The sequence below is a fragment of the Falco punctatus genome (genome assembly GCF_963210335.1).
Source record: "Falco punctatus genome assembly, chromosome: 10".
Classification (NCBI taxonomy): Eukaryota; Metazoa; Chordata; class Aves; order Falconiformes; family Falconidae; genus Falco; species Falco punctatus.
This window is the reverse complement of record NC_137590.1, coordinates 37412397-37424439: the sequence shown is the minus strand read 5'-3', so window position 1 is coordinate 37424439 and position 12043 is coordinate 37412397. Positions and strand designations below refer to the sequence as shown.

At 54.6% G+C, this 12043-nt stretch overlaps 1 protein-coding gene across 1 annotated transcript; it reads left to right on the top strand.

The window, feature by feature from the left end:
• Positions 1-9272: 9272 nt before the first annotated feature.
• Positions 9273-10607, top strand: PHLDA2 (pleckstrin homology like domain family A member 2). The gene is made up of 2 exons (XM_080405276.1): positions 9273-9787; positions 10173-10607. Exon 1 carries the CDS (start codon positions 9355-9357, stop codon positions 9751-9753), a length of 399 nt encoding a protein of 132 aa, XP_080261402.1. The 5' UTR covers positions 9273-9354; the 3' UTR covers positions 9754-9787; positions 10173-10607.
• The last annotated feature ends 1436 nt before the right edge of the window (positions 10608-12043 follow it).

Below are 12043 nucleotides of genomic sequence, written 5' to 3'. Positions count from 1 at the left end.
TCCAAACTCCAGCCTCCTTTGCCGCTATTTTGGCCAAATGCATGATTTGCTATTACTGTTCCTTGGTTTCGTTTTTTGCAAAGCACACACACTCACTGGTGTCCATCTCCCTTGTGGAGCTGCCCTGCCCACAGCCCCACCGGCCGCGTGCAGCCCACCACAGCTTTTGCTGCAGTCCTGGATCTCATGGTTCTGGCCGAGGGTTTCCAATTATGGGAAATGTGTCTGGCTCCGTGACATTGACTCCCGCTCCAGTAAGGCTGGAAGAATGACTTAGTCATCCCAGCTGCCTGCCAAGGCATTTAACTCATTTTGCTCCGTTTGGAGGTTATTTCTCAGCTCCAGCAGGACTCGATACTTTAAATATCCCATAGCCAATAAATAGACTGAGGAAACAAGGCATTTAAAGCATTGTGCCCCCCTTGTAGCAACCTCTGTGGTTACAACACCTCCAGAAAAGCTTGGATAAACCCACCACGGGGCGGTGAATGCCAGCCAGCGCTACCTGTCTTTGTTCACAAAGGGACCCCTTTTCTGAAGGACACCAGTAATTTGGGGTTAATAGCTACAGCGAGTGCACAGTGATCACTCCACAGCAAGGGGCTTTCTGTGGTTTAAGCTATTACACAGCATTAGGAGGATTCCTGTGGTTTCAGCTCGGTGAAAAGTTTTCCCCCCACAGTGGTACCAGGCACCAGGCTGGAGCCCCGCTGAGCCGCGGCAGGGCTGGTGGAAGGGGACTGCCAGGCTGCCGAAGAAACCCCTAGGAAGGGAGGACAAACCCGCCCCCAGTAAAGGAGCGGGAAGCCCTCGGCCGAGCGACACATCTCTGCCCCCCTGGATGCCCCACGTGTGCCGTGGCTGCTCCCTGTCCCAGCTCATCGCACAGGGACTTGGACCTGGGCGCTGGCTGCCCTGGCTCCAGGGAAATTTATTTTTGGCTCGTCCCTGGGGCAGCAGAGCCCAGCCAAGGTTACGTGCTGGGCGCCCTCATTTCCTCCCCTTAACTGCCTCCCTGCTTTATCACAAACTTTCTTGCTTCATCTTTTTTTTCCACTCGTAAAGGCTGCAGTCAGTGGTGCGTCCAGCAGCTCTGGCACAGGCTGCCCCTGGGCCACCAGGCCACTGGACCACCAGGCCACCAGGCTCATTCCCATCTCCATCTCCAGAGGCGCCAGCTTTTGCTCCCTGCACAAAAGGCACAGAGGTTTCTGCAGCCCCGTTTCTCCCTGCCGCTGAACCACGGCCTCTTTAACAGAGCAGAAGAAAATCAAATCCTCAGCGGTTTATGGCTTCAGAGTTCCCTGTCGGACCTCCCGGCTCAGCCAAGCGGCGCGGGGGCTGTGGGGAGGAGGGGAGCGGCCGGTGGAGGCTGGCCCCTTCCCCAGCCCCCAGCCCCCCCCCCGAGCTACAGCGGCACAGCTGGGCTCGGCCCGCGTGCCCTCAGCTCCTGATTGCAAATATTTGCCGAGGTGGGGCCGGGTGTTCGACCATGAGACACAGGGTGAGTAACCGGCAGGAAAAAAGAAAGTTTGGCTTTTACGTATTAGCCCCATCAGCAAATATTTACTTGGGTAATGAGGAGAAAGTGGGCTGCGCTATCCCCCACCGTATGACCTAAAAGGCAAAGGACAGGTACAAATTGGGTGGCACCTGGAGTTTATACACACCACATTTTATGGCTCAGGGCTGTTGAACTCAGTCCATGCCCTTTTATTTAGTGGTTGGAGTGGGGAATAATGACAGGTTAGCCTTGGGAAAGTCCATCAAAACTGGAAAAATACATGTTGCTGAATGCCCTTCTTCTTTTCATGCCATAGTTTTAGGATTATTTTTTTTTTCTCTCCCATGGTTTTTGGATTTCATGGAAGCACCTGAGGCTGATGCATGGAGAGTATTTTTGTGGGTTTTAAGCCACCGTGTCAGACACCCATTTCCCTCCAGCCTTCCCCGGCACTGCCAGGGAGGCAGCCTGGCACCCTCAGCTCCCGCTGGCTGCGCCAGTGGAGGGCTGCCCACGGGTGTGGGCTTAGCCGGGAGCAGCAGGGTAATGGTAGCAGGTAAAGGTCACGGCAGCCAGAACACTGGCAAGGAGGTGGAAAGCCTCAGGAGAGGACAGCTGGCACTGCAGGCCACTTCCCTTCTCTCCTGCCGCAATGCAGTGTCCTGGCTTCAGAAAGAAAATTTGGTGGCCAAAGGACAACGTGAAAGGTGACATCAGCACTACTGTCTGTCCTGCCATGCACACCAGCTGCCCAGGGGGGAAAGGATGCTCTTCCTCCTCCAGCTCTTCCCCACCACCAGGCTCTGGCCGCTGCTGGGAATGATGCGCTGGAGGGTTTTGCTTGTGAATGGCTCTGCAGCCTGCCTGGAGACAGGAAACATCCCAAACCTGGACAGTACCGTGACCTCATTTCCCTCTCAAGTTTGCTGATTTTCTGGTTACGTGGTCCTGTGACGCCTTTCAGTGTTTACTTTTAAAGTTTATACACTGTCAGTTCAAAAAATGGTGAACAGCAGAAAGCAGGGCCAGAAGGATGTGCCAAACAGAGTTCAATCATCTGCCAATGGGATGGCTGGGATGGGACACTGGGACACACGTCACACTAACGCCAGGCAGTGCAGCCCAGCAATGCTCTCAGACATGATGCAGAACATCCTGCTTGCATGCGCTTGTCAGTGTGGACCTGCCAGAGTCTCCACACAGAGATAAACATGGGGAAAAGATGGTTAAAAGCCACTTTACTGATCTCTGCAGATTTCCGAAGGGCAGGTTATCCGGAGCGGTGACCTTCAGTTTGGTATGTGGTGTCAGCATGTTGCTACAAAGCCTGGCCCTTCTTGATCTCTGGTAAATGTTGCTGCTGTAACACAGCAGGGTAATAAACGGCTGGCTGGTAGCAGGCAGGCAATGTCAGGCTGAATGGCATGAGCTGTAATCACCGGAGACCTCATACGCAAAGAGCTCACCAGCATCAGCCAGGGCTGAGGGCTCAGCCATTTATTACTGCTGCTGCAAAATACAGATATTTATCCCAAGTATTTATCCCAGCAGATTTTGTTTGGGAAATTGAACACTTTGGAGGGGGAATTTCCCATCATTTTAAAGTTGTGAACTGTAGCTTAAACCATCTCCTGAGATCATTAGACGTGAAAAAATGTTGACGGCATTCAAAAGGGCCAGTAAATAATCATATAGTTTGGGGCAGCACTTGGCAAGCTGCTGGGCTTCCCATGCCCTCAGCAGAAGTCTGTATTGAAGGGGAAATACTGGGTCACCATGGGTCCCACGGCAGCCGTGTGATGTGGCTCTCTCCTCTCTACTGACATAAGTCTCAAGGTGTTCATGGATCACCACTACCCCCACTACCCACCCTCTCCCGTGATGCTCAGCAAGCCACATTGTAAAGACAATCACGAGAACAGGCTATATCCAGTCCTGCCAGCATTTAGACAGCAGTCCTGGACCAAACCCAACCAGACCCCCCTCCTTGCCTGTGTGAGGATGCATCCGGACACCTCCAAGCACGGTGCTAAGCTATGCAGTGACTTTGTTATAATTCTGTGTTATGGGCTTGAGATTGGGCTGAGAGGCTCACAGATATGTGTATTAGGTGGGGGACCAGAGCAGGGAACTGCATGACCCCAGCAGGTCAAAAGACCAGGTAACACAAGCCCTCTTTTTTCCTTTTTTTTTTTTTTTTTTTTTTTTTCCTAACCAAACTAAACACTTACACAACGTCCAGGAGTAGGGAACATACTACACACACAGCCATGCCCAGGCTGCTAGGGAGAGACAGCGTGATACGGCCCCCGCCCCATCATTTTTAATCCCAGTATCGAACCTAAGTGCCTGAAGTCCTTGCAGGCAGGTTTGAGCTGGCACGTACCCACCTTATCTGGCTGTCGTCCTCAGAGCACAACCGAGGACCAGCTTACTGGAAATGACATCTGTTCTCCCCAGCCCCTCATGCCTCCTCCATGACTGTCTGCAGCAGTTTACAACATGTAATAGTAACACATTGAGTCAGTGGGATGAGGTGTTTCAAGCTGCTTAGGAGAAGAAAAGTCTTAGATAAATATTAGTAAATTGAGCAAGCGGGGCTATGTGATATTGCTGATTAATGCACGGCTTGCGTACGGTATGAAAAAAGTTCTCACGGAGTGAGCAAAGATGCTTATGCTGCTGCCTTTGTTTAAATTAACCCAAAAGCTCCAGCCTTGCTGTGTTTCATTTGCCGTAATCATTAAACAAACGACCTTGGGGGCCCTCATCTCCCTGGCTGAGGCCTTTCCAAACGAACTGCCCCTAAGAGCAGAGCTTCTTCACCTGAGCTTGGCCATCTTGAAGCACCTGAGCTCCCTCTGCGCTTGTGGAAAGAACTGGATGCCCCCAAAGTGAGACTGAGCCCCTCCAACCCCAGGGCATCTTCATCTCGGACAGCTGCCGGGATGGGCTCCTCGTCCCACCAGGAGGTCCTGCCTACAGAGCCACCGGCGCCCACCACCTGGCCAGTGGCGTCAGGGGGGGACCCAACGGCACCAGTTTGTCCCAGGACATTTCTGAAGGAGAATAATAATAACGAACAAAAAACTTCCCAGAGATAATCTGGAATAGCCTAATTAAAAAAAATAAAAATAAAAATAAATATATACATTTTTAAGGAGTATGAAAATGGGAAAAAATGGGAAAAAATTTGAAAAGCATGAAACTCCTACTACTTCTTACAATCATTCTGCAGCAGCAACCCACACCCTTCACTTATGGCTCTTTGGGGTTATTTTTTTGAGTACAATTTCCTAGGAGACCCAGTGGTCACTATACAGAGCTGTAGCTATACGTGCCTGTGGATACAGCTACGCCCTTACATAAACTTGGAGGGCAACAATTACGATGCAAGGATACTTGCTTCTCTGTTGCTAATCAACCTCAGTTGGCAGGATTACAATGTCGATCTTGTAAACCAGTTTTTTTCCTTACAGATGTCATGTTTAAATCATTATAAGTTATATGGCCTTGAGTCTCCCCTTCCCTCTGCTGCTGAGATGTCGGCGTAACGCCAGCAAAATTAGGGATCCTTCTCCAGGGACAGACCCCTCGGAGAAGAGATGCACATCTCAGGGATTACAGAGTGACAACAGGAATAAGAACACCACGGCAGCAGGAGCACCGATACCCTGCAACGGCTGATCGCTGCAGTGTGAGTTTCCACATCTCCTGGGAGATGGTCCTGCACATGGGCATGTAGGGAGAGCCCAGAGGAGGTAAATCGCCAAAACCCCATTTTTTTGCATTTTTCCTCAGCGTGAGCCCTACCCATCCTCAGCCTTGACCTCAGACCGCAGGCTCCTCCTGCAGCGCCTGCGTGGCTGTGTGCTGTGTTACCATGACTCGCGTAGCTAAGGCAACCCGATGCTGCCAGCAGCAGGGTACACGACAGCTCGGACTCCGAAACTATGATCACATCCCATCTCTGGAGCAGGCACTTGCTTAAGGGACATGTGCCGTGACAGAGCCAGCAGCCCAGCCTGCCAAAGCTGGCGCCACCAGCCCATCCGTCAAGGCTGAGCGTGGCCACCCCATCCCACACCCAGGAAAAAAGCCATGTACACAACACACATGCACACACATACACAGACACACACAGACACACACAGACACACAATGACACACACACAGACACACACAGAGACACACAGAGACACAGAGACACACACACATACAGACACACACAGAGAGACACACACAGAGACACAGAGACACACGGACACACACACAGACACAGACACACACACACAGAGACACACAAGCATCCCTCCCCTGCCACAGTGATCCAGCCCTAATTCCCTTCACCTTCACTGGGGAGAGGGCTGAAGCCACACTTCCATGCCAAATTGCCACGTAGTCCTTTAAAAATGCCCTTACTAGCATAGAAATTCCTTTGGGGCGAAGCGGAGGGTGGTACCAGCACCCCTGGTGAGTGCGGGCAGAAGGAGCCTGCCACGTGGGACAAGGCTCCAGTGCATGAATGTCCATGCGCTTCCCATCACCTCCCCCTGGCTAACGCTCCCCACTGTGTTATTCTACCCACCCGCCCCTCCGCAAGGAGAGACAAATTCCAAAATTTTCAAATTCCTGCAGATTCCATGTATTCGGTGTGTTGGGGGTAATGTAAAGCTGGTGCCTGACGACCCCTCCTGACGGCAGCCATGGTGGCTGCGTGCGGGAGCTGTCGCGCTGCCAAGGCACAGGCGCAGCGACGTGGTGGGTTGCAAGAAAAAAAATATCTCTTGCTGGTAACGCAACTAAACCAAACTAAACTAAACCTGAACTAAAGGCGGCAACAGGTTTCTCCCAGCCACCAGCCCCAGCTTGGACAGAGGCAGCAGCAGTCACCCAAACTGCAATCGCCCAGAGCTCGTATTAGCTAAAGCTGGGTTGTGGCCCTTAATTATCAAAGCCACCCACTGCCTACACGTACTCAAAGCACCCTGTGGCACTCGTCTCATACTTGTCCCAAGCGTCGGTGCCAGGGTATGGTGTAGGGCCGCACTGCATCTCCTACACCTCCCCTCAAGTGTGCTGGAGATGAAATCAGCACTCTGCTGTCAGCTTCTCACCTAAGCTATTAACCCTTATTATTTACAAAATAAGGCAGTATACACATTTTTTCTTTTTCCAAGCAAAGCTAGCGCTGTATACCTGAACAGTAGTGACCAGCTACTATGGCGTGCTCTAGGCTTGGGGCTGTGCTACCTACTTGTAAATGATTGCCATGTGTTTCCCGGGCCAGATTGCTCTGAGCTCCTTGAAACTCTCCGCTCTTTCCTGAGACATGTCCCCGTAGAGGTTGCCCCTGGTTCGACTTTGGGTTCAGTTAGAGTCACCTTTGCTTTCTGTCTCAGTAAATAGGATTTAAAACCTACTTTACAGAATATTTGCACTGTCACAACGCCAGAGACCTAAAATCACGGTGTTTTAATGCACTGGACTTTCATTTTATGTGGTTATCTACTTAACAAGCCCATGCTATGTAAAAAAGTGGAGTCTTCCTACAATGGACATACATTGGAAACAAGGGTCCCAGTTCTGCAAGAACCAACCTTTTCTTACACTGTGAGCAGGTTTTTTTTGCTATTCCCCCCACCCCCCCACTCCCCCCAATAATAATCTTTTATTTTTCTAGCAATTTTCTGATTTGGCCAGTGTTAAAACAAGTTGACTGCAGTGACAGTCGGGGGAGGCTTTGAATTTTTCAAAATGATGGATAAACTTGTAAGAAAAATCACTCCGATGAAAGCAAAAGCAGAAAGACAGAGAGACCAAAGTGGGCTGCTGACCCCGCATCCACAGATGGGAGTTTCATTTGAAAGCAAATTCAGTCTTTTTTACTGGACCTTTTGAAGCAAGGTGTGCACAGACATGCCAAGTCCTGCAGCCCTTCCACACCGGGAGCCTTCCTCCAGATGTTCCTTGCATGCTCCTGACTTGCTGCCTTGTTTTTTGCTCTTTTTGAAGTGGTATCCCATTTCCTGTGCACAAAGATAATTCCCTGTTGTATTTTGGAGCCCAATTAAAAACATCATAATGATTTTTGCTTAAGATCCAGCTCTGCTCCTGGCTGGCTCCGGCTCCCTTACTCTTACAGGGCCTTTTGGGCAGGAACTCATTTTACAGAGCAGGCCAGCGTTTGTCGAGAAAATGTGGATGTGCAGCCCAACTGTGAGTCAATTCGGGCTGATCCCTCACCAAAACAGACTAAATCACGCTCAAAAGCGAGATACAGTGTTGGTTTTCCGGGGAAAGCCCGCTGCTCTTCACATGCCAGGACAGAGCTCCGCGCACGCCTGTGGTCGCACCCCCAGCCCACCAGCAGTGACAGCCAGTGCCGTGGTCCCAGAGCGGTCCCCAGCCCATCCCGCCTGAGAAGCCATTCCCAGCTCGTGCATCACCCCCGCGGCGCCGCACGGAGCCCACCGGTGTTCCAGCCCTCCCCACAGACGTGCGCGCTGCCCTGAGCGGTCAAAGCGTGGCCTGTACTCCAGCTGACGAGCGATCCGCAGCGGAGGCGGCTCGGCTGTAGCGCCGGTCCGTTAAGGGGCTGCTGACCCCTCCGAGGGCCTGGGAGCCCCGCCAGGCTCCTCAAAGGGGCCGAGCCTGGCTTGGTGAGCTCACCCCTGGGGCTGGGCTTGCAAACACCTACAGAGGTGTCAGTCATTCGAGAAAGATGGTGGAGGGGGAATGGGGCTCGAAGACCAAAGCGGGGTGCTGCACGACGTAGGCAGCTGAGCAACTACTGCTTCAGAACCGGCGTGCATGCATTCGTTACGTGCAGCCCTGCCCTTGGCTGCGGCACCGAGGCAACAGCTAGGAAGCTGGCTCAGCCTTGTGTCAACTGTCATAAAAGGGTGACAAAATGAACGGCACAAGAGGAAGGGACCGTGGGCCTGCACGTGCTGCTTAAACATCACCTCCAGCCGCCGGGCTGTAACCAGCTGTGGTGCCTTCCTGGGGAGGAGGGAGTGAGCGGGGCGGGGGGGGGGGGGGGGAAGAAAATGAGATAAACCAGGTGATTGCAGGGAGCAACAAAAAAGATAAGGGGTGCGGTGCTAGTGCAGAACTGGAGCGGTGGGGTGCCCTTAGGAATGGGTGCAGGAGGGGCTGACGGCGGTGCGCAGCCGGCGGGATGCGGGCCCGGCCAGGGCCCGGCTGCGCCGTGGGGGTGAGGTGAGCGGGCCGGGGGCGCAGCCCAGGTGCCCGGGGCGATGGCAGCAGCCCACCCCCCCGCGGGCCGAGCGGGGCCCGGGGGGCTGCGTGCGCCGCACCCGGCCGGGCGGGCTCGGGGGTGGGGGGGTGCTCGGGGGGGGGGGGGGGGGGTGCTCGGGGGGGGCGGTGCGGCGGGTCACAGCGGCCCCATCCCCGCGGGGGGGCCATCCCGGCTGGGCGGAGGGAACACACGGGGCGGCTGGGGAGGGGGCCGCGGGATCGGGGTCCCCCCGCGGGGTGGCTGCCGTCCCCCCCGCCCACGGCGGCAGCAGCGGCGGGGCCCTCGGGGAGGCACCCACCGCCCCACGGCCACGCCGCCCGCCCGGGGGGGACGGCACCGGCACCCCCCTTTGCCGCCGGGGGACCCCCGCCAGCACCCGGCGCCGGCGGGCGGGGAGCGCGGCCCGGGGGGCGGGCGGGAGGCGGGGCGGCGGGGGGCGGCGGGCCGGGCTCCCCGGGGGAGGCACCGGAAGGCGCCCGGCGCTGATTCATTGCAATAAATTGTTCCCGTCGCGGCGAGGCTCGGTCATCGCCGCCCGAGCCGGAGCCGGGGCCGCAGCCGCAGCCGGGGCCGCCGCGGAGGGAGGATGAAGATGCAAGCCGAGGTGATCCGCGAGGGCGAGCTGGAGAAGCGGAGCGACAGCCTTTTCCAGCTGTGGAAGAAGAAGCTGGTGGTGCTGACCAAGGACAGCCTCAGCCTCTTCCCCGACGGGCACAAGCGGGCCAAGGGCAAGGAGCTGGGCTTCGGCTCCATCCTCAAGGTGGACTGCGTGGAGCGCACGGGCAAGTACATCTACTTCACCATCGTCACCAAGGACCGCAAGGAGATTGACTTTCGGTGCCCGGACCAGAGCTGCTGGAACGCTTCCATCACCATGGCCCTCATCGACTTCCAGAACAAGCGGGCCATCCAGGACTTCAAGAGCCGACAGGAGATGGAGCAGGCGGCGGGCGCCCAGGAGCGGCGGCTGGCCCGGGCGCCCTGAACCGCCGCCCCCCGCCCCGGCCGCCCGGCCTCAGGTGAGCCCCCCGGTCACTGCTCCCCGCGCCGCCCAGGGGGTCCCGCTGCGCCCCGTGCCCGCCGGGCCCCCCGCCGCCCCCGCTCGCCCCGGTGCTGCCGTTGCCGTGCCCCGGGCCGGGCCGTGCTCAGCGGCTGCTGCGGGTCGCCCCCCCCGGACGCACCGCCGGGAATCCCGGGTGGGAGCCGGGCTGACGCAGGGCGCCGGGCGGTGCGGCTGGGCGGGGGTGGGGAGCGACACTTGGCAGCGCTTTCCTTACGCTTTCGCTAAAAACACGGGATCTGTGAAAATAAATGCTGCAGGCTCCCCCGCCTTTCAAAATCCCCCTTTTTCCTGCCCCGCTGTCCCGCCCGTGTAACTCACCTGCTTTCTCTTGCTGCCCGTAGAGCATACCACTGGATGATAAACCAGATCAAGTGTCTTGGACTGAATGGGACAGGGTACCAATGAAGGAAAGCGCAGAAGAGAGCTGGAAGCAGCTTGGTTTTTTCCAAGCCCGTTGAGGCTGCTGAGCAAAGAGCCCTGAGCTTTGCCTGAGATGCGTATAAAGAAAAACCAAAGACTTTCGTAAAGGACTTCTAGCAAAGCGTCTGTGTGTTTTGAGAGGCACAGCTTTGCGAACAATTATCTTCTATTTATGAGAGGCAAGGAAGATTCAACACTGACTGGTGGTGTTAAACACAATTTAAATTATTTGTAGTATCTATATTTGTATTTATTTTGATGAATGTCTTTCAGCAGTTACTGGTCTTAATATTGCTTTTGCATTAATATGTCCATTCCAAATAAATTACTTGAAATGTTCACTTTTTATTACTATACCCTGGGCTGCAGTTAACTTTTGTTGATGCATGTTTGTGGAGCGGGCAGTGGTGTAGTGGCTTAAAAAGGCTGGGTAAGCTCGGCTCTTTGGTGCCCTGGACCGGGCGGTGGGAGGTGGAGAAAGCCCAAATAACCCACCTGCGTTTCACCTCGTCTCCCAGCCAGGGAGGGAAAGCGTGTTGAGGTCCAGGTCTGGTCAGTGGTGGAAACAGAAAAGCCTACCACAGCTTGGATAAGCATTCCTTTTGAAGCACTTGCCCTCATAATCAAGTAATGGAAGACACAGAAGGCACAAGAGCTCCCCACGATAAAATGCCACCTTCCCCCCAGCCCCGTAGCTTAGTGCTGTGCTAAGGCAGAGAACTGGATTCTTGATTTTTTGGAATAACAGTGCTGACGCTCCATGGAATCCCTCAGCTCTGCAGTGATGCAAGCTGAACTCCTCACTCTCTCCTCTTGCTCCACCTCTAGACCCAGTTACATTTCTAAAGGCTAACTGGGAAGAACAGAAGTGGTCTTCCTCCCTATAGCACCTGGACCAAGAAGCTTGGAGAAAAAAGCAGCTAATTTTTTGAATGAGAGTAGTGAAGTTTTATCTTGTGAGGCTCAATTATCACTAACTAACCTGGGCTTCCTCGAGAGCAATGCTGCAGCACAAGATCTGCCCTGGCAGTCAGGACTATGAGCTCAGCAGGGCAAAGTGCTTACCAGTGACGCTCCAAATTTGGTAACTTCCGCCTCCCAAACCGTGCGATTCCTGCAGGAGACTTTGTACTAGAGGAAGTCGCAAAGTATGTAATTACAAGCAGCCTGTAGTAAAAGCAAGACAGACTCAGTACAGGGGAAAAAAAAACCCAACCAACCAAACCTGGAAGGAGGGTTGGTCCCTGTTTCGGGAAGCAGCAGGGAGACTGGCACTGCAGCATGCTACCCCGCGGCTTCGCATCCTCCTTGCGTGCTGCTGTACCCTGTCATCTGCCAGGCTCATGCAGAGGCAGAGCTGTGGATGTAGCAAACCTTCGGCCACAGAATTTTGGCCTTGATCACCCTCTAGCACAAGGACACCAGAGATGCATTCAATGCAGCAAAATGACACTCAAAAGCAGCTGTGTTTTACCCCAATTTTCTGTGGTACCATTTGGGGCGGGGGAGCTGTGGGACAAAAGGCCAAAGCAGGGGAGAGACTGGCTCCTAATCCCCTTAGTTTCGGTGAATTCAAGCAGGAATGCTGACTAACAACAGCTGAGGATCTGACTATTGCCTGCAGTCACAGACACCGATGCGGGGGGGTGGGGGGGGGGGTGGGGGGTGGGGGTGGGGAAGCCAATAGCTCCTGGGGTCCTGCAGCCTCCAGTTGCTCCAGCATGGCTCCAAGGCCTTTGCAAATGGACCTGGTCCTTTACTCTAGATATATAAATAAATATAAATTAAAAAA

What these genes read in the sequence shown, in the direction of transcription:
- PHLDA2 (XM_080405276.1), top strand. Translation starts at nt 9,355, where the DNA reads ATGAAGATGCAAGCCGAGGTGATCCGCGAGGGCGAGCTGGAGAAGCGG.